The sequence below is a fragment of the Pseudorca crassidens genome, chromosome X, assembly GCF_039906515.1.
Source record: "Pseudorca crassidens isolate mPseCra1 chromosome X, mPseCra1.hap1, whole genome shotgun sequence".
Lineage (NCBI taxonomy): Eukaryota > Metazoa > Chordata > Mammalia > Artiodactyla > Delphinidae > Pseudorca > Pseudorca crassidens.
The window spans coordinates 41,040,600-41,064,505 of record NC_090317.1 but is presented as its reverse complement, the minus strand read 5'-3'; the positions used below and the strand labels follow the sequence as shown (position 1 = coordinate 41,064,505).

Sequence of the window (23,906 nt, the reverse complement as noted above, 5' to 3'; positions counted from 1 at the left end):
AAACATGAAACAAAAAATTGCACAAAATGTGTATGGTGTTACAATTAAAAGCCTGCTCTGAGGAAAAATAATGGGGGTCTTACCATATAGTCAGTCAGTAGAGACAGAAATAGCCTTGAGTTTTAAAATAAATCCATTTCCCTTTAATAAGTAAAGCAACCACTAGCAGCCCTTCAAATTTCTAATAATCTGACACTAGAAACCAAGGTACGCTGCAAAATTGCTGCCTCCCATGGCTTCTGCAAGGAAATGTGTCTAAATCATGAATAACTGCGAATATTAATTTTCATCTTCCTAATCGTTAAATATTAGAGTTCCCCAGGGTTCAGGTCCCCTTTTCTCACTCACTCCCTAGATGATTTCAATTCCATCTCCACCTCAGTTTTGCTTACGATTTATATGCTGACATCTCCCAAATTTATATCTCTAGCTTGGACTTCTCGCCTAAACTCCAGAGTTGTATTCCTAACTGCCTATTCAGCAACTATTCAAAAACTCCACTAGTAGACATATCTAGCAGGCATATCAAGCTTCACTTGTCCCACACAGGATTCCTGATTTCTCCTCCCTATAAACTTGATCCTCCAGTTGCCTTCTTCATCTCCATCACCATCCTTCCAGTTGCTCAGGCCCAAAATCCTTGGAGTCATCATTGACTTCTTCTTTTCTCTGCTCATACGCTATATCTAGTCTACCAGCAAATTCCATGGCTCTACTTTTAAAACATATGTACTCTGAGCACTTTCCCCATCTTCACTGTTATCATCTGAGTCTAAGCCACCAGCATCAATCGCCTGGATCACTGCAATAGCCCCGTGAACGGTCTCCCTGCTTCCCCCTTGTCCCCTCACAGTCTATTCTCATCACAGCATCTGGAGTGATCCTTTTAATATCTAGGTCAGATCATATTATTTCCCTAATTAGAACCATCCAATTACAGGACCCTCACTGTTACACTTAGAATGAAACCCCAAATCTTTGCCATGGCCTTCAAGACATTTCTGATCTCATTTTCTACCACAATCTGCCTCAAACCTTGCACACACTAGCCTCCTTTCTATTTCTCACGCTCACCGAGCACAGTCCTGGCTCATGATCTTTGCACTTGCTATTTCCTCTGCCTGAAACACTGCTGTTTCCCCCAGCTGTTCCCATGACTCATTCCCTCTTTTCATACAGGTGCCTGCTTAAATATTACCTACTCAATAGGCCTTTCCCTGGCCACTTTTTATAAAATAGTACTACCCAATCATTTTCTTTTAAAAAAATTTTTAGCTTTATTGAGGTAAAACTGACAAATAAAATTGTATGATATATAGATATATTAAGTGTACAACGTGATGATTTGATATATGTGTACATTGTGAAATGACTCCCCACATTGAGTTAATTAACACATCAATCACCTCACACATCTACATTTTATTTCTGTGTGTGTAAGAACATTTAGGTTGTACCTTCTCAGCAAATTTCAGTTTATACAGTACAGTGTTATCCACTACTGTCACCATGTTATACATTAGATCCTCAGACCAGATTCATCTGCCTGAAAGTTTGTACCCTTTTACTAACCTCTCCCTATTTCCTTTCCCACCGTCCATCCCCTGACAACAACTTTTCTCCTCTCTGTTTCTGTGACTTCAGCTTTTTTTTTGAGATTCCACATATAAGTGATACCATGCACTATAATATTTATCTTTCTCGCTCTGGCTTATTTCACTTTGCATAATGCCCTATAGGTTCATCCATGTTGTAGCAAATGACAGAATCTCCTCTTTTAAGGCTGAATAATATTCCATTGTGTATATATGCCATATTTTCTGGATCCATTCATCCATCGATGGACTACCCATCACCTTCTTTTCCCTCTCACTTGGCTCTATTTCTGTTTATTGTATTTACTACTATCTGATATCATATTACATACTTGTTTTCTTCTTGTCTCCCCCCCACCCCCCCCCCACACACACTAGGATGTAAACTTCATAAGAACAGGGACGTTTTCCTGCCTTATTTACTGCTGTATCCCTAGCACATAGAATATAGTAAGTGCTCAAAAACATTTGTTGGGCGAAAATGGTCCTCCTAGAGGACAGGTGCAATAGGATAGAGGATGGGTAACGGGGATTGGTAAAGAGAGGATTTCCCTGAGATCTGGCCTTGACTAGTGTCTATTCTGGGTTATCTGAATACATTTCTCTTTTCAAAACATTCAATTTCCAGATTGGGGGATAAAAACTCAAAGACATTAATAGCCAGGTAGATATTGAAATTAAAAGAAAAAGAGGGCTGGATATTAAACACAGGCTAGAGGAAACATGCCTTTCTTTAAAGGGCAGTCACTATTCTTTTCTAGATTATTGCCATGTTTGCTGAAATGTGAACCTAAGGATATGAGAGCTTCAAGGTTTTCAAGTGAAGTTGAAAGTCTGGATATGCAATATTTTTATTTTAAAATATTAGTATCTACTTTTTGGGAAACATATAGACCAACAAAAACCTTTTTTCTGGCCCACTGTATACCAGTTTGTACTCCCTGTTTTAGGTAGCATTTAAATTTTTTCACTGCGCTTTGCAAAAGGATGCAGTTCATCTTCCCTTACTCCATTTTTTTAGGAGCTATCGACAATATGGTAGAGGTCAAGAAAAGAACAATAAGCCCTATGGTCCTGATACAGCATATTAAATCAGACTGAGCTCTGGCTTGTATTGCAAAATTTCAGTTATTTCCTTTGGAGTTGAACCTTTCAGGCTTTATCACAACATAGCCTGGCATCAGTAGCCACAGGATTTCCACCTGGAATATGAGTATGGCTCGTTTTATGGAACAATAACTTCCTGATGATCTATAAGTCAAATATCAAAAATGCCATAAGTGATCATTATAGAGAAGAAACATTTCATGAATCCTTTCACAAAGTGAAAAGGCCTTTCGTAAAATGAAAACTCATGTCTAATATATGCAATTAACAGGGTCAGGCATTCTCAAAGCAAGATGTCTCTTACCTATGCAACTTCTACCTTCATTTACTAACCTGCTATGCCCTCACTCTCCAATGAACTATTTGCCAACAAGTACAGCTAACATTTTAGTAAGAAATTCTTTTTTTTTTTTTTTTTTTGGTGAACCAAGACTCTGAACTTAATGCTAGGAAAATTCTGATAATTATGCCTTCTCTGTATATACTCCCTTTCCCACAAACAGAGACATATCAATGACTCTCTCTTTCTCTTCATTCCTAGTGCTACTGCCCCACCCTGAACCCCCAACCTGTATAGGAGACCCTCAGGTGGGATCTCCTAACCTGCTTCCCAACTTATGAGCAAGCTCAGAACAGTTCCAGTCTTCCTGCTCTCCAGTCCCTTGACTTCAGCTATTATTTGTCCCATTCTATGCTGTCTGATCTTCATGTTCAAAGTGAAGAACTAGCTGGGTTCAAACTAAGAAGGTTAAAAAGAGCTACACTTGTACTTTGGGTGCCTGGAAAAAGTTACAATCCCATAAATATTTGCTCTTCTGGCTATCTCTATCCTTGTGAAACGTATACACGACACAGTCCAAATAAAATGACTTCCACCTTCTCAGTCAGGAAATGTCCCTAGAAATATAGATCCTGCTGAGATGGAAAATGGCAGTTGAAAACAGAAGACAAAAGAAAAGCTAGGTGTCAACTGGGTGATGGCAATTCTGCTCTCTGATTATAGGATACATGTTTCCCTTTTAATGTGACTGCCTGTGCTGAATCAAAGAATACTGGTTGAGTCTCAGGGACTCGGTCCACAGTTTTCAATGTAAACAGCCATCACTAGGTAATATCTTTCAAAGATATTTTTATAAAATGGACCCCGAAACCACAAAGGTATTTTTCACACCACAGTTTTCTTCCATATATTTACTGCTGAAAAAGGTGTCTGCTACTTGGGAGCACAAATTGTTCCTGCTGCTGAAGCTTTCCATCTACCTAATAGCAACTCTACTCTGTAAATAACATAGAAATTGCTGGAAAAAAATCCCATTCAGTGACTTTGAAAACAGTTGAAAGCTGTTCTGACCAGAGAGTGAGACAGAGGGAGAGAGACAGAGACAGAGAGTTAACAAAATTACAACATTAAATGAACATTTTACAACAGGAAAAACATGTTGAATCAAGTCAATCAATGACCTAAGATCAAAGAGAATTCAGTTTTCAGAGTAAACAAAAAAAAATCATATTGCCCTGTCAATTTCACACTGGCTAGAAAAACAAATACCGTATGCTAATATATATATATGGAATTTTTTTTAAAAATGGTTCTGAAGAACCTAGGGGCAGGACAGGAATAAAGACACAGACATAGAGAATGGACTTGAGGACAGCAGGAGGGGGAAGGGTAAGCTGGGACGAAGTGAGAGAGTGGCATGGACTTATATACACTACAAAATGTAAAACCGAAAGCTAGTGGGAAGGAGCCGCATAGCACAGGGAGATCAGGTCGGTGCTTTGTGACGACCTAGAGGGGTGGGATAGGGAGAGTAGGAGGGAGACACAAGAGGGAGGAGATATGGGGGTATATGTATATGTATAGCTGATTCACTTTGTTATAAAGCAGAAACTAGCACACCATTGTAAAGCAATTATACTCCAATAAAGATGTTAAAAAATATAAAGACACTTGATATTTTTTTTGAATAAAAAAAGAATGCATAATTGATAAAACAGTAAGAAAACAAGCAAAGGTTGTGATACTGCAGCCCCACAGAGGTCTCATAAGCAAGCCTGCCTTACCAACCACATAGAGACAGGCAGTGGTTCCTGGGGAGTCATTTTCTATAGGGAGGGCAGGAGGCAGAGCTAATATGAGGTAGGATTATTTTTACCTGAAATTTTGTGGCTTAATTTTCCAAATGACCACCTCTTGCAGTAGGCATGACAGAGATAGATTCCAATTTCCTATCCCTACTCATTATGTGGCCCCTCATAATGCTCCTTATTAATATATTTTGTCTCTCACAACAGCTTCACTCCCTTCTTTTTTCTATCCTTCTCCCTCTCTCCTTACTGAAAAAGAATACATTTATATTTCTTACATTTCTACTCAGCGACTCTCCTCATTGGCCATGCTGTCTCTGGCCACTACCATCTTCTCTATTACTCCACCTCCTTTTAAATACCAAACTCTCTATCTCCCTACAAAACCTAAAACTTTTCATATGCTGGACTCCAAGGAGCCCCTCGTTCCTTCTTGATATAGCTGCAGAATTCTTCAATACCCTCCAATAAACTGTCTGAGATCTGCTCGGCCCTATCATTCTGCCTGGCAATTGTAGTTTAGCTTCTTTCCTTGGAATTGAAAGGGCAGAAGAATCCAAAATTCACCGCAGGTCACATGTTCTTGAAAAGCATTACCAACAGTTCTATGGAGGAAGAGGGAGAAGGAATTTCATCGTCACTTTCCAGAGGAGCTTACAAAACTGTGGTGTAATAAAAAGAACCTTAAATATGAAGTTAGAATATCTGGGCTCAAGTCCCATCTTGGCCACTTCTTAGGTGTATGACCTTGGGTAAGTGAATTAAACTACTGAGTCTTAGATTCTTCAGTGATGAATTTGGACCAACAATTCTTGCCCTAAAGGATTACTTAGAGAATAGATAGTAGACTGGTAGAAAATTTTATCTATAATATACATTACTTGTAGTATATATTATATATGTTCATCTTTTTTCTTAGTCTTATTGTTATACTGAGCCTAATTCATCTTGAGCAATAAGCCTATATAGAGACAAGGGACAATCCCAGGGAAAGGCTCATGATTTTACTGTCAAGAGACCTTCAAGAATGGCAGTCTGTCATTGTCATCAATTTGATTTTGGCAGTACCCCAGAATTGATCCATCCAGGGAGGCTGATTGCTGCCAAGCAAACTCATAAGCAACTGATGTACAAACTAAAATGCCACTCCCTTTTTCAGTTTGTAGTTACATGGTAAGCTGAATTAATAATAAAAGAATCACTTGGTAATTGTGGAATTAGATTAAGGGGAGCTTAGCTAATTTTTAAGATAGTTTTATCTGTATTATGTTGAGACCAGTGAATTTCCCTGTCACACAGTGGAAAATATCTCTGGTCTAGTGTCTTCCAGATTCAGCATTTCTCCTCTCGACATTGCTGAATTCATATTCTAAATTCTTCTCTGACTTCCCCTTTCTCTAAATTCCATGATGCTATCCCCTCTTTTGATGATACACCCTAGATTTTGTTAATATCACTAATTAAGCTACATGTAAGTCACTATTTCCTGGGCCTAGGATATACTATGTCTCCTTCCATTATGTGTTGATTTAATTGTTCCAACTCTCAGAGTTCTAGGGGTGCCCCACTGGAAAAGCCTAAGGCTGCTATCAGGTAGCCTGGTGTTGGCTGAATAGGCCAAGTGATTAGCCTAGATTTCTTATTCTCTTTTAGCCCCATTGGGCATATTATATCACATACAAATTACAGTCATTTATTCAGATAAGTAGGGGAAATGGATAAGCTAATTTCCCCTGCCTACCTTCTATTGGATTATGTTCTACTGTGGTTAAATGAAACAGTTAAATCCTGTAGGCTCATCGGATTTTATTTGATTCTGAGAATAATTTTATGATGCTGTTCTCCTGTAGAAGAATAGGGCCTGTGGCCTAAGAAGTATTAGATTGTAATCTTGCTAAGCCAAAAGATAATTTAACAGAAACAACAAAATATTGGACCTGAACCCAGTAAAAGGCAGCTCTAATAGTTTCCTGAAGTACACTTAAAGCAAAAGTATACATGTGAGGTCTAGATGTGTTCAAAACAAAGTGGGAGAGACTATTCTTTTTCAGATAGACATCACTTTCAACAGTAAAAAATTTCAAATATTTAGAAAAGAGTTAATTTAACAAGAAATTGATTTACACAAATGTATCAAGAATGCATCTACTTACTGCATTAAGCAAGAATCTTCTGTAAAGAAAAACAGAATGGGTTGTACATCTTAGAGACTAGAAATATGGGAAGTTCCTCAGTGTTGCTGATTTAATTACCTTTTCCTGTTTATTTTATTTGTTCCAGATTTAATCTACAAAATTGAACTTGCAGGAGGCCTGGGAGCAATCTTTCTCCTCCTTGTATTGCTCGTGGTCATCTACAAGTGCTACAATATTGAATTGATGCTCTTCTACCGACAGCATTTTGGAGGTGATGAAACTGCAGATGGTAAGCTATCTCTTATTGTTCAAATTCAATTAAAAGGCATGAATTTGTGATTATGTAAGAGAATATCCCTATTCTTAGGAGATACATGATGAAAAATTTAGAGTTAAAAGGCTATGACTAATGCAACTTACCCTCAAATAGTTCAGAAAAAAATGGTATTAATCTATCAAGAAAGACAGCAAAGGGGAGAAAATATTAATAGATGAACCTGGGTAAAGAATATATGGGTGTTCTTTAAAATAATTTTATTTCTTGAAATTTATTTCCAAAAAAATAGTTTAACAAGGAGATATTAGTTGGTCAGGAGATCAAACAATTGTTGTCAAAGCCCTTTCCCTTATTAAGAAAGAAATTAAGAATCAATTTCATTTTTTTCTTCCAGAAAATTCAAATTTAGGCACAGATCATATTTAGCTCTTCCTGGCATTGAAAAAAACAAATTATTCAAAAAACATATTAAAAGCTATGGAGATACTCATTTTAAAGCTCATAGTACATCTGGACTGATATATTTTGTATGATTGTAGCACAATTCTCAAAGGTGACCTCAATGGAAAAAAATTCAGAATGTGGCTTATAATTTTCTTCTGTTTGCCATTTATGGCCCTTGAAAATCTTATATATGAAATATCAACAAAACGTTGTATTGAGCCTTGTTTCTTTGAACATTCAAAAATGATTTAATTTTTCAAGAGAACAAATTATCATATTTCCAATCAATATCAATAAGAAATCATTACATATCACTCCTTATGCATACAGTCCTCACCCACAAACTATTATAAGCCTTGGAAACATGTGTATGGAATGCCTTAGGTAAGCCAAGATAAAAAAGAAGTTCAATTGTAAGTCATTACTTTAAAAAGCCAGATTTAAATTTTAGTTTTCATTCTATTGGAATAATGAAAGTTAGAGCTTTTGTTTGTTTTGAGATCCTCAAAGGAGAGCAGTTTATGATTTTGTTTTATTTATATAGTGATAGGAGAAAGGCAGAGTGGTGAATGTAACATCAAAATTTTTGAAGAATCTTTGATTTTGGTCTTATTGTTACTATTATATGAACAATGATATGAGTGTGTTTTAATTGACTTTTATGTTTCCACAGTAAATTCGACAAATGCTGTTTGGTGAATACATATGCATGCTCATTATCAAAGCAGTGTATTTACCTAATGATTATAGCAGCCTATTTAAAAGTACCAAAGACCCTTATTTAGATATATCTTCAATATGAGAAATTAGGGCCTGTTCTGATGATAATTACATGCTCCAACAATATGTATGAAAATGTAGTCAATTACCTTCAGTTTCTGTATACAATAATTAATATTGAAAGATCTGACTTCTTAACCTGCACACATAAAATAATGAGATGAAATATGCTATTGAGGAAAATTTCACTGGTTCCCAAGCGCCAACAAATGGCTAAAGTATCTAACTGGGAATGTTAAAGATGCACTGTCTATATGAAAGTACATGAAAGGGAGTCTGCTCTGATTCATTTGCTTTAGGTCATGATTACAAGCAATTTGTTAATACTTTCTGCAAGAGGTGATATAGTTTATGAAGTTAATCTGAAATAATTACTTTCATCACCCATATCCAATAATCCAGACTAACTGATCAGTTGTAGTACATATTTGTAAGATTAAATTCATGCTAATATCATACGACATTTTGCATCTATATCGCCAATGTGGCCCATGTGGCCAAAGATGACAAGTAATCTAGAGCATTTTGGTTAGAGAATTGTGTGTATTGGTTCCAAACCAATTATCTTAGGGAAAAATTCAATTGGGGGGGAACTTCAAGGATTTTCAGCAGGAAGGAAAATTAAAATAGTTTATATTCCTACATGGAAACTTGGACTTTAAACACACAATCTCTGTACTAGCTGAATAGAATACTAAAAAGTCAGCAGATATGTAGTGAGGATGAATAAATGAATATTAAAGCCCTTCTAGAAATATCCAGTTTCATGATGCCAAATGTCAGCTGGATAGCCTACTGAATTTTCATTTCTTTATTTAAATATTTTGACATCTCATAGACACACCATAGTTTTACCCATGTACTTTTTGTTCATGTTTTCTCTTGGATTCATATCTATGGTAGCATTTCCTGAAAGTTCTTATAAAAATGCCATATTTTTTATAAAATAAAATCTATCAAACTGACTTCTTAAACATTTTTGATATAATTCATTTCATTTCATCAATGATTGCTTCATTTATTTGATCTTTGAATTATGCAGTCATTAAATACTTATTAAGTGTCTACTGTGTGCCAAGCACTATGAATGATGTATATACTTACATATATTCTTCACCTGGATTAACCCTACACACACACACACACACACACACACACACACACACACACACACACACACACACACACTGGTAGTATAGTAGGCATTGGAGACACAATAATCAACAAAGTTACACAGTCTTTGCACTTTAGAAGCTAAGGATTTAGCACTGTGTTTAGCAGAGCCCCAGAAGAACTACATTGTAAACAGGAATGGCTTCCTAATGGTGAACAGGATTAAAATGAGATTTTAAAATGGAAAGGACAGTGTGACAACAGGAAACTTCTTCCACAGAGAGTTTGGTTCCCTTTGTCATAACTTCTCTCTTCATTGGTAACAGCATACCTATGGTGACCACTGTGCGAGCCTTCTTCCTTATAATGTTTTGTCTCCATCGTGCTGTTTTCTGGTTCCTCAGTTGAACTTAGTCAGCATGATTTAACACAGAGGAATTCTCATTAGCCTCACCTAGCAAAGTGGTGTTGCTGAATTGCCATTCGGTTTTAAAACAATATTCAGGACTTGCTGTTAACCTTTATTTGCATCATATTGTTGATATTGCTCTATCCATCTTGCTCCTCTTTGTGAGCAACAGCTGTGGCTCTTCATGAGGTTTTCTTGGCTGTCTACATAGAGCTGAAGTGCACTTTTAAAACTGTTGCATCTGCATCACTGCTTGCTCACTAGCTGGCATCCTAGACCTTCTGGGACATCTGACATGGTGGCTTGAGAGCTCTCTTCCTGTTCTGGCCAGCTACCATAAGCTCTTCACCTTTAGTTCACCTTAAAGGGACATGACTGAAAACAGAAGCAACCATTTTCCAAAGAATGATGTGTTTCTAGAATGTTATGTACAATTTGTTATCCAGATGTGTTGGGTGTTAACACATAGCAAAGATATCCATTTTCTTTCTCATAACTTGACTTGGGATATGCAAATATAGCAATATTTTCTGGAAAAAAAGTCTTTGTAGCATCATCTATATTAGAATATAGGTGAAGCAAGTAAGGATAGGACCAGGGATATGTGAGATTAGGCATGGTTGGAGGGCAAATAGTCATAGTCAGGACAAGCAATATGGCATGAGTCTAGAAGTTCTGGCCAGATGGGTGAAAGAGTCAGGTAGTCATTGCAGATGGCTAGCTCATAATAGATGCTCAACAAATCACTGTTGAATGAATTAATAAGTGGTTGCATTTCAGGAGGTTTGTAACATAGAGTTATCAAAGTCAGAGGAAACTAGGGTCTAGTCTAACATTATGAAGTTTGAGGCAGCAACACCATCCATCAAGAACAATGAAATACAGTCTGCTCATAGAAATGGATCTGTTTGTCCTTTGGCCTATTTTATTCTTCCAGCTGTGTATCATCGGCAGCTCTCAGTCCCAGGTGAGTAATTATAGCTGGAGAAAGTCAAGGGCCTGCAGGTGCATCCTGAGCTTGATTGGAACAGGGGCAGAGGTGCTAGGATTACCAGGAGGTTCTTACATTAGCATTGCTTATGAACATTCTCACTTCCAAGTGGCGTTTTATGCATAACAGCAGAATGTGCCCCATTTGTAAGCCAAGTGATCTCAACTATCAGGGCAGTCCTTCATGTGCATCTGCTTCTAGGCAATCAAGTACCCAACCAAGGTTCACAGCAGTCTTTTCCAGATAGAGGACAGGCTAAAGAGAAGCCTCCTGGCTTCAGGCACCATCTTAATATAAATAAGCAGAGTCCCGTTCATGTGGGGGTAGTGAAGCCTGGAATCTTACTAGACTTAGAACAATATAATCCTGCCTCAGTTATCACTAGATAGTCAGGGGGTGCTGCGTACTCCTACCATAGGGTATTTATATCTCTTTATATGCCTATCACATATTCCTCTTTCAGCAGGTAGAACCACATTTTAGTGGTATAGGAAAGTGAGTGGCTGCTTCATCTTGTAAATTAACTTTTGGTCAAGTTTTAGCTATATTCTAATCAGGTCTGTTTTAATGGAAAATATTTCTGTGTTTTAGAAACAAATCCTGAAATGTTTGCTGGTCTTTTAAAATTATTATTTGCAAGTAACTAGATTTAAAAAATACTAATAGTTCCATATGAGTCTAGGTTCATTACATTAACTTTTAAATTTTTTTCTATAAATAAGGGAATTTTGAAAACCAATATAACTTTTCCAATGTGTTCCTTCTAAAACCAGCGGGGACTAATACTTTGAGAAAGAACTGCATATATATATATATATATATATATATATATATATATATAGAGAGAGAGAGAGAGAGAGAGAGAGAGAGAGAGAGAGAGAGAGAGAGAGAGAGAGAGAGAATTTTCTCTTTGGGGAGACTGGCTCTGAGCCAATATAGCAAAGGAAGAAAAAATACATTCTCAAAGCACAGTTAACCCTCTGACTAAATGTGTGAAGGGAAAACCTAATTTGGCAATATTGGAAGGATGTATATTCTGAAACAAAGGGTTCTTTTGGTAGCTTGTGTCAAATTAGTTGGCCATGGATTGAACAAGAATAACAGGCAATGCACTTGTATAAAACCCAGCTGCTGTCTCTAATATTTGGTAATGAACTGCATTTTGTATATAAGGATGACGACACTAACCAACTGGAAGTATGGCATGTGCTACAAGTAGTGTCTCCAGGAGTGAGGCTGGATTATTTCGATCTTCCACACTCTAGGGCCCAGCCCCTCTTGGATCTCTTACACATATTTGTGCAAACAAGGTATAGTCTGTGACCGAGTAACAGAGCCAAGCCAACTGGCACAGAAAGAGTTCAAATCCATGAGTCTATTTAGTCCTGCATTCAAACACACTGAGCTGATCATTCACGCCAAAAGTCACAAATAATAGTTCTCTTTTATTCTGTCCTGACTATATGTTGCCCACTGCATAACAGTTTCAGTTCATATCCTAGGACTATAACTAAGTTATGTTGAAATGTACTAGACTTCTTATAGCATTGCATGTAACTTATTTTTTCCAGTTATTAATGACAGTCACTAATTATAGTGCATATTCCAGCCTGTTAATGATTATAGACATTTAGTACTTAAAGAGAACCTAATGATACATACAACCCTTTTGTTTTCTTTGTTTCTAAGACAACAAGGAATATGATGCCTATCTCTCTTACACAAAAGTGGACCAAGATACTTTGGAATGTGACAACCCTGAAGAAGAGCAGTTTGCTCTTGAAATACTACCAGATGTGCTAGAAAAACACTATGGATATAAACTCTTCATCCCAGAAAGGGACCTAATTCCAAGTGGAAGTAAGTACTTTCAATTTTTGTATTTTAAAAGTTTGGCTTCACTTAAGTTATGTGGAGACTTCATATGTCAGAGCCAAGTATTTAGATAGTTTTTCTTACAGGAGATTTTATTAAATTCAAATTTTTCCCCAATACCTGTGTTCTGACTTTCTAGCATCCAAATTTTTTTTAAAGGCACTCTCACTTATATTTTAGGTATGGTTTTTAAATTGTGCTTTAATGGTATGCTTTATTATATTGCCTTAGTGTTCTGCGAAAAAGATGATCATTAAAAAAATGTGTATAAGTCAGATATTTTTTGCATTTCAGACTTTTTGCATTTCAGATTTTTTGCATTTCAGATTTTCAATGCATTTCAGTTCCAAATCTGGTCTTCTGTCATTGTGCTTCTACTTATACCTACAATCATTGTCACTAATAACTCTGAATTTATGATTTAATACTCATTTCCAGATTTGCAGAAGAAAATCCACTTAAAAATGAAAGTGAGGCCATGGCGTATGGCACCTTCACTGTGTATTTAAATTCTTTTTAAGAAGTTCTAGACTATGTAGGCTTGAGTGCTACTTTTAAATTATGCTACATATTGAAAGCTATATATGAGCTTACAGAATAAATTCAGGTTCAAGTAAAAATATATACTTTTTTCCTGTTTCTGTTCAGTGTACTGTACACAGTAAAGTGTGAGGTAAATACAGAAAAGATATGGTCTCTGCCCTCGAGCTTGAAATGCCATTGAGGGAACATAAAAGTGCTAGAATTCATTTGCATGTCTATATTAATATCCTTGAGAGGGGGAGATTAAGCTGTGACCACAAATCAGAATATGGTAATTTATACACATGGGCTAACAAAATTTAAAAGCTTATATATTTAGTACTTCACAGTATATAGAATATTTTCACATACATTATTTCACATACATTATTTTCACATACATTATTTCTTTTCATCTTTACAATAACCCTATGTGGAGAAAGAGCAGGTACTGTTATCTTCATCTTACAGATGAGGAAATAAGGCCTGAAAGAAGTCCAAGACCAGTCAGCTGGCAAATGGTAGAGATGGAATAAGAACCTATATCTGTTTGATTCCGGTTCTCACTCCTCTAGATCACGCTATTTATTCCTCAATAACTTTTATTCAGATTATCAGAAGTCTACTGTGGTCACTAAACTGACAGGAAACAAATTGAAACAACTGAGTTTTTTTGTTCATCTCTTTTTTCAGTGTGCATACATTTCTGTATATGTTTGGGTTTGCACATGAGTATGCACACTTACACATGTATAGAAAGAAACCAGACAATATTTTCTGGTATATTACTTTCTACAAATGTAATATTTCCCCAAATTTCTTCCCATGGTCCTCTCCTCGCTTCTTTCTGTAATTTCCTTTATTTTCATGACTTTAAATACCACTTCTACATTGATCGAGCCCCAAGGAACATGCAGATACCTCAGAGTCATTTTTGATTCTTTTGTATCTCTCTCCCAAATCCAGTGCCCATTGCATCTTTTCCATTACCACTTCCACCATTCTAGTATAGGCCCTAATCACCTCATTCCTGAATGTTGATTACTCTCTGCCTTCCCTATTTTTCCTCTTACGCATCTAGTCCCACTAATATGTATACCTCCTTGATCATGTCTCTCCCCTATTCAACAACCTTAAATTCTTCACCATTTCTTATAGGATAATATCCATTAACCCTTAGCTAAACACTGCTACAGTCTGGTGCAACACTTTTGTTCATGTTAGCCTCCTACACCTTTACAAATACTATGTATACTCTCCATAACACTGCCTCTGTGAAAAGTCCATAATAATTTCTCTAGCCCTAGAGTATGTGGTGTATAATCACTTGTTTGACTATAAATTTTGTACTCCTTACTCCTGTGATATTTTGTATTATTTTCTTTTTTTAATGTAGTGTTCCAGCTATTTGTCTTATCTTCTCAGCAAAACTATAAGCTCCATGAGGGCAAGTACTGTCTCTCATTCATCTTCATACACCTGTTATCGTCTACCAAAATACCTAAACTCAGTAGATGCTTCATAGATGCTTGTTGATTTTGTTTTAATAGTATTGGTTTAAGACAAGAGGAAATAATAAGAATGAAATAAGTAAAAATGTTAATTTTTGCATGACAGTATCTGAAAGGCATTTTTTTAACAAAGTGAATGTGAAATCTAAACAAGGAGCTTTCTGCTGAAAGAAAAAAAATGTAGTTAATAGGAATAGTTTCAGTCCTAATGTGTATACTACTTTTATTTTTTCAGATATTAGAAAGAATATCTACAAGAGGTTGAGCAATCATTAATGAAATATCAAAAATATCCCTTTACTATTTTTTGGTTTAATTCCTTAGATTCCTATGCACTTTTTGCATTTTTGCCAAGAGCATCTTGTTAACTATCAAAATTCTGCAACATCGATTTTTAGAGTGATAGTGTACTAAATTGTATTAAAGTAATATCATTACCAAAGTGGAATTTATACTCTATGTCAAGTCACCTTCAGTAGGATTCAATATGGATTCAATTTCTGCCTTATTGCATTACAAAATTGTTGGCACCACAATAGACAGTCTTTATCAACCCAAGTGACTTAAAAATGTCACCCTTCATGTCCGAACACATCAAATTTGATTATCTTTCTTCTGACCTGGAAAACAATGCTTCAACATTGTGCACATCAGAAAAGGAAATAGGGACAACATGGAATACAGGCGAGTCACTTTACCTGAGACTCAGTAGATGACACTTGCTTATTATATAAAGAAGCAGCTATTGTGCATGGGTGAGAGTGAGACCCAGAGAGCATGAGAGTGAGAGAGATGCATCCCCAAACTGTGTTCTCTTAGTTCTCTCAGATAGTCTATTTTGATGATGACAGGCCAATTGAATCAACCTGCTGTGTCAATTTAGCCAAACAGGTGGTAGACTATTTTACACCTCATTGAGTCAGCTAGTTGACTGGCTAAATTGATTGAAATTGATTAGTTGTTTTGGTGTATCACAGACAGGTCTGAATGTCCTCCTTGACCATGGGGTATGAGGCTTACACAAGCCATATTTCCTAGCACAAAACTACAAGATTTTAGTTGAGGACTATAACACGCTACATAAGAGATAATAGAAGGTTGTCACCTCATATACCCTGGCATTTAAAGAACTCAAAATAAAAATACCCAAGATGATGTTATTAGGGAGAAGAGAGATTTTTATAGTCCGTAGAAGATCATTTTAGTGTTTTTGAGATTGTACAACAATTAGACTGAGCAGGGACTTGGATCCTGGGTACTCAGTGGTACACAGGAAGACTCCTTTTACAACTAAGCCATTTGGGACAACTATGCAGTTTTTAGATGCAACCACTGGAGGGTGTTTGATTTTAATCCTTCCTTCCTGAATGAGGAAATTCATGTTCTCTGAATTCCGATTTGCGAGTGTAACCTGCAAAGGTTCTTAAAAAGGCCCTTTGACCATTTTTCTTTTCCATCAACATTTCAGAGCTGGCTGAGCAGTCACCATGTCACGATTAACGAGTTTTTCCTTGGCATTTTTAGCACGCATTCAGGAAGTCGATGAAGTATATGAATAATATACTTGATTTACACATGAATGACAGAGTAGAACATTTTGGACTTGGTGTATGTGTGTTATTAAAGAAGCTTCTGTGGTCTGTAGTTGCAGCCATTGGTACAGATTTAACAGGCTATGCTATATAAATATAGACACATTCCTGTGGGGGGGGGAAGTAGTTACAATATTATAAGCTATGTTTGTCCCTCACATCTCATTTAAAACATGTTGACCCAAGACTGCTCCTTCCTCTAAAAACTAGCAATGAGGCCTTTGAGAATTGTAAAATCAGACTTCATAATATCATTCTTGACCTACAACAATAATTTTCTATGAATCAAACTAATGAAGTCTATGACATAAACCCATTCATGTTTAATGCCTTCACTTTTGATGTATCTTCAGTTTCATTTGTACCACTCTCGTGGTATTCCAATTCAACCTCATCAACACACAAATATTTCTAATGTATACAGTTTCAGAAGTACATGAATGGGTGTCCCCCACCCTTCTTCCTCCCCCTGACACCAATGCACGCATGACTGTGAGTTCACAGAAAGCTTCAATATAAAGATGTCACTCTCCAAGGTGAGGTATAGGTAACTGTACCCTTCTCGCATGCCCTACTAGAGAAGTGTCGTTTGACCATCATGGAACAGCACAGGTGGGAAGATTTGACACAAACATTTTTCCTAAATGCTAAAACTAAAAGTCTTCAGATCTGGACATTATTTTCCTGGCAGTGACCTACCTTTCCATTCTTGAGCCTGTGGCCAGGATCTTCCTTATGTTTTCTCAGGTTTGGTGCATGAATGTGGCAAGAATTTCTACTTTCCAGTAAAAGTTTGGTCTGTCTCTTCCCAGGCTAGAAACATCTGTAGTAGAATAGCAAAAGCAACTTTGTTGCCAACAGGCATCTGAATGTCAGGAGTGACAGGCAACCAAAAGAAAGCCAGAGAGAAAACACCCTACTCAAACTGCCTAGAGACACAAACTTGAGAAGTAGAGATTTTCTCACCCATGCAGCTGCTGGGTTTTGTGGTGTAAAGTACTCTACACAGAGCACATTGTGTTCATAGGGCCTAGTGGATCCTTTAGGAATGAACAGATGTGCTCTGAAGCTGACAAGTGACCAACAGAACCCAGCTGTGCAGTTGAGATCCTGAGATTGGGGATATTTTTGGATGAGTACCATTTAGGCTTTTGAGCCCATCTTATCTCAGTGTTTCTGCAGAGATTTAAAAGCATAAAAATATAAAAGTTAATCAACTGGTCAGATGGAGAGAATAGTACTCCAAGACTAAAAGTAGAAACAACCCAATCTTATAGCTTTTGTTTGCCCTTAAGAGAAAGCAAGCAAGGTGCTTAAAAGTGCATGTGCAATACTGATTAACAATTATAAATTGAGCTAGTTCTGGCTGAAGTTTTAGAAAAATCTATAGATGATTAAGTGCACATTAAAGAGAAAAAAATCTTTTAAAGTCTTTTAGCTGAGTTTCCTCTTCTAATCATAGGAAGACTATGGGGATCTCTGTGTGAGTTCTTCCTGCATTATTGCACCAGAGAAAGACACTAGTGAGTGAAAAATATTATCGTGCGTATGGCTGATCAGCCATGTCTATTGAAATTATATTTATGAATTTGGCCTCAAATATCAAATTGTCTTTCCATTTGTTTTCATGCTCAAATTTCTATTAGTTTCTCTCACTCAAGAATCCTAGGACTCTTTCAGTAATTTAAGGGAAAATTATAATGTCTGATTACATTCTTGCATGTGCTAGACCTTCCTCCCTATTCTAATCTTCAGTTCTTTAATGGCCATGTGATTGTGCTGACATTGAAATGACAAATGACTAGAGAATACATCTGGTGTCACATGATCCCTAGTCACTTATGAAGTGAGGCATGCAAAAAACATTTTTGTACATGGATCTGTAGCTACTCATTGCCAATAGTTCCTCTAATAGCTGGACATATTGGATACCATTCAAGGAAATTGTCCTTGGGGAGTAATAAATTCCTTTTCCAGGCAATCTGACGTCTGTGACCTAAAAAGTGTGAGGCAGGGGTGACATGCACAGGCATGGAAATTTAACACATTGTGTACAATTTACTCACATGGAATAAAATTAGATAAGCCCACCATCCCCTTCATGTTAGTCAAGAGAGAGGGAACTGTATCTAATATGCCCAGCAAAATACTGCGGTCAATGGACTGAGGTTTCTCATCAATGTTTGAGGTAGAGGAAGAATCCACTGTGTAGAATTTCAATCAGGAAATCTACTTTTTGGATAGCACAAAGAACAGACACCTTAAAAAAAAAGTAGAAGACCAGGATAAAATTGTCTTAAGTACCAAAGGAACCACAGAAAAGACTATATAAGGAGCAAGTTGTCTTGTTCCATATTTATCAAGATTGCACTGATTAGAATTAGTTATATCTACAAATTTTTAGGGCATGAGTTTAAGGGGGAAAAGAGGAGGGGAAGAACATTTTGCAGACTCTCTTTGTTTGCTACTCTCCACATTTTCTTTCTTTTAGTATTCTCTGAATGTGTTCTATTACTTACCTCTATTCTCAGTGAAGAGGTAAAGAGGGAAGAGAAAGAATTTAGAGATGTGGACAACATTCCAGAGTAAATTCTGCCCACTGTCATGCTTCCCTGTCCATCCACTGGTGAAATGCTATAGCAAAAGTAAAGGATTCATTACCAGAAATACAGCCTCCAAACTCAAAACTGTAAATAAATTGTGGTTCCCTGCACTCACAAGGACTCAACAAATCCATGTTAATGTTGATCAACTTTTTAATCAGAATCAGTTAGAACACTTACACTAGTCAATAGAAAACAAAACTCCTGCCAAAAAATTTAGCCCAGTGAACTATGAATTATCAAGCCAAGGACTTAGAGGAGGGGCCAGGGAAGGTTTTTATAGGGCAAGTAATATCACACACTGTTCAGAAAGCCCCCTACTCCCCTCACACACACCTGGCTAAATAAAAAATTTTGTACCCTCAATATCTGTGGCAGACAACACAGATTCTTACATCTGCCAGATACAGAAGCAAGACCCAAAAGCTTTAGCAACGTTGGCCAAGACAAAGAGTGAAGTTGTCAACCTGTATCTCTTTCAATAGGTTAGTATTAAGTATCATTATTTTACATGCAGGTAGTATTTTCAGTAAGACTACATTATAAAGTACCTCACTGTATGCCTCTATTTATACCAGAGGTCTAATAATTTTTTACCAAATATTTAGTGCTGAGTAATACACTTTTTTTGATACATGTGAAACCTGTATTATTTTTGCTGGTTTTTCCTCACCAGTCATAGGAGTGGATCAATCACTGTCAGAAATTGTCTTGATTTTAAGTATTGACATATTAACCCATAGGTTTAATAAATATCACCATTTATAGCTATCAATTAACTAATATTCACTAAAATTGGTGGGGTATTATTCAGTTTTGATGCATCCTATCTCACCCTAATGATTTTTCTGTTTAACTGATATTGGTTGTACATAGCTGTGAATATAAGCCAACCAAGATTCTATTATTTGAACCTGACAAAGTAATAAATTATGCTTTTGTTTACAGACTAAGTATTTGTCTTTTAATTTTTAATATGCTATCTGCCCCTAATAATGATCCTGACATAAGTGGAAGTGTCAACACAAAGATAATTTATAAGTAGCTAATTGATTAGTTTGATAAATCATATGGTTAGTAGGCAGTAGCAAGACCACATAGAAATTCATGAATGAGAGTGTTTTCACCTTGTCCTTCTGCCTACATCTGCAGTAGATTCAAAGCCTGGCATTTAAGAGTACTGAGTTCTTTTGGGAAAGAATATACATCCCATTAGAAGCAATTTCTTGGGGCTGCCATTATATTCTTTCTGCTTCTATTTTGTCCTTTTATTTCTTCCTTCAGTTTGCATTTTGCTTTGTTAATGTGTCCTGTTTTCAAGTCACTTTTGTAGACTGAATTCTATTTTTCTAAATACACTGGAATTTTGGTTTATACAACTGTCCGTTTTTTTTGTTTGTTTGTTTTTTTACAAAATTGTGAAGATCACAAATAGGTTAAGTGTAATAGCTTTGTTTCATGGCTGATAATCTAGTGTGGTTTCATAGCCTTGTTTAGAGAAACAGAATGCTGTCAGACACAACCCTCTTTAGTTTTTTCTGTCATCGTAAGTTACTTCAAACTAAAATCTGCAAAGAAATAATGACCTTTCATTTAAGGGATACTTTATATTTTTATGTGGAAAAAAAGAGTCTTTTAAGGGATTCCTGCTACTCAGTTGCTAAATTTGCCTGAACAAGTCAGGGCAAGATTTAGCGAGTATTCTTATGTGCTGTGGATTTAGGGATTTTTTTTTTTTGAAAAACATTTCTTTATTATCTCTTCGTGGTAAGAAACCTTTTAAAACGGTTTCTGAAGTTTTCTAACATGTCTCCCACAAAACCACAGCCCTACCATGACAAACACCACTGCCTGTCATGGACTACACTAGCTATGGACCAGCAATGCCTTAACTTGATGCCTGTTTCTGCTTAGTTTATTTGGAACTTTTCCAAACCTAAACATCCTGATTGGTCTCTAATTCAGGGGTGGCAACCTTTCTCTGTAAAGGTCCAGAGAATAAATATTTTAGGCTTTGTAGGTTATATATGGTCTCTGTTGCATCATATTCTTTATTTCTTTTACAACCCTTTAAAAATGTTTTAAAAAATCATTCTTAGCTCACAGGCCATACAAAAACAGGACATGGTCCTAATGGATCAGGCTCCAATTCACAGTCATTGGATACAGACATGCAACCCCAGGGTAAGGGGAAAATTATTTTGGGCACTTGCTGTGTAGGAGCCAGCAACGACTGCCTGGCTAAAGATTAGCAAGTAAAAAATATTAACTCTACCTGTTGGGTCCCTTGCTAATTTATTTATACTTTTCATGATATCTAGGTCCTTGTTTTTTCCCAAAGATAAAGAGACAGAAAGAAAAGATTTAGGAAGGGAGGGAGAAAGGGGGCAAAGGGAGATAGGCAAAAGAGGAAGGGAGAGTAAGACAGGGGAAGGGAGAAAAAAGTGAGAAAGAAAGCAAAGAGGGAGGTAAAAGGACAAGAGAAACAGCACAGGAAAAGAAAAAAAAAGAAATGGAGAAAGAAAGAGGAGCAAAGGGGGTGAGAATAAGAAAAAAAAACATAGAAAAACAGAGAGAACAAGCCAGAATATGGAAGCTAGGGCACAGTCTCTCCTTTTCCTGAGAGCCAGGCAGCTCTTAGCGGCACCTCCCCAGCTGCTTTCAAACATTGAGGTTGCTGCCCAGCCACTGATCACCATCCCAAGAAGTGAAATGTGGGCTTCACATCTGAAAACTTCCACTTGGTTTTTCACCAAGTGAAATGGAACACGAAATTCAGGGCCCAAGAAAATGGCTCATGTTTTCTTTGGGACACTTGGGCTGTGTCTACCCAGGGAAAATTTAGATGTACTGACTGACTGACTCCAGTGCATATGATTAATGTATATATAGGGCAAACCAGGATAATTCAGACCTTTTTTTCTTCCAGAGCAGGTTTTCAGCCGGAATTATCTGGATGGTTGCCTCAACTCTCCACTAGGCTTTGCCAGGATAAGCACAGCCAGTGTAGTATGCAGGAGACAGGGACCACTCCCTCTCTCCAAGGTTCCCTTCAACACCCACACCCTGTGCAGCTGAGTGTAGTGGGATCTGTCCTGACAGGCATTCTTTCTGGGGGCAAGTGAAAATTCTGTTTAATGAATCTCTAAGAAGCCCCCCAAACCCTAAATTTTGCATTCTGCTTAGCTGTCAAATGGCAAAGTGTAATAGAATGGTGAAGGGGGAGAACAATATTAATGCGGAAAAATGTTGTACCCTGTTCCCTTCCCCAATCAAGAAAGAGGATAATAAAGCCAAAGCCTATGACTTCCCAGTCAAATTCATTAGTGTGTATGTATATAGTTTCTCTTATGACTGAACACTTGAGTTGTAATTTTCTTGAAATGGATAGAGATATGTATAGCTATACCTTTTGTTTTTAAAAGTATATTTTAAAAATAAATTACATCCCAACACATAGAAACAGCGTTGTTCATAGAGGTATAGTTTCTGTGACAAATGTGCTCCTGCCAAGGTTTGTACAGATCAATTTTTAAAAATTAAATGTAAAGCTACAATTAATGAGGGACGAATGCTACTTGGAATAATTCCTCAGTAAATCATTTGGTAAGGAATTCTTCTGTAAAAATAACAATTAACTCATACATAACCTGGTAAAACTGTGTTTTCATGGACTCCTGCACTTATACCATGTATAAGTTTGGGGTTTGGTTTTGTTTCATTTTGTTTGGAGGAAAGGTGAAAAGAATAATGGGAAAGATGCATGATAGTTTATTTTACTGTATCTTACAGATCCAACTTCTAATGATGAAGCTTCCCACATAACTTCTTTCTTTTTGGGAGCAGAAAGAAAGGAAGAAAATGAAGAGTCAGAGCTGTTGATACATTGGGATAATATTTTTCCACTCTATTGAAACTTTCTACCTTTCCTTCCATTCTGTTTCACCAGTTCTCTAAATGACAATTACAGAGTGATAACTTCCCCATTGCTACTTGTGTGGTATTTTTGTTTGGTTTTTTGTTTTCATTTTTATTTCTTGCAGATTTCAATGCTGATTTTTTTTCCTTGAAAACGTGATCTCTAAAAGAAAATGCATAAAATTCTTAATGGGTTCCCTCCCCACTTAGAAGTTGCCTTATTCCCTCAGATACAGTCTCTGTAACTACTGCATGAGAAAGTCCTGAAATGTATTAAGTAAAAACCAAAACAGCAGTAACAACAAATTGTTAAATGGGCAATTCTCTGTGTATCTCTCAAAAAGTTTTTTGTTTATCTGTAGGGTGTATAGAAAATTTGCTCTTTTTCACTTGTGAAAGTGTTCTTGCTGCCAAATGGTAGAAATAAAACCCTGGAAAAGAGAGATCATCTGTAAAATATGCATCTGTAAAATAAGTTTCTCTTTTCAAATGGCTTGTACTGGGCTGTTTGGTGGCCCCTCACTGTGTACTGGACGTGACTCCTTGAAAGCAGTCTGTAACCTTGGGCAGATTTGCAGTGACAAATGTTGCTATGCTTCTGTAAGCACTGCTTCTGCTAGAGGGCACTGTACATTAGACAAGGCCTTGTGCTCTGCTTAGTAAAGACAGCTCTCTGTTGCAGCACCTGTGTCCAAGTCTCCATTTGTTAACACATGTGTGTGTTTCCCTTTTTGGCGGATAAGACTTTGGGAAGCACGGTTGCAAAAGGATTATTCCATGGGATAAACAAATCTAGAGTTTGTTGAGTGTTTTTCTACTAGGAAAAGGACATAACTTGTTCACCTCACTTTCAGAATTGTTCCACAAAGTAGAGCAAAGACTTCTCAGTTGATAGACTCCTCCCCCTTTACTGTTCTTTCCACACCACCCCCCACCTCTGACTCCA

General features: G+C 36.8%; 1 protein-coding gene across 1 annotated transcript in view; it reads left to right on the top strand.

Annotated features, from left to right (window-relative positions):
- IL1RAPL2 (interleukin 1 receptor accessory protein like 2) overlaps positions 1 to 23,906 on the top strand; it is a 533,285-nt gene that overhangs the window by 505,928 nt on the left and 3,451 nt on the right. The window contains exons 7-8 of the mRNA XM_067724491.1: positions 7,071 to 7,214; positions 12,629 to 12,799. Coding sequence (XP_067580592.1) covers positions 7,071 to 7,214; positions 12,629 to 12,799 — 315 coding nt within the window. The remainder of the gene's footprint in view (positions 1 to 7,070; positions 7,215 to 12,628; positions 12,800 to 23,906) is intronic.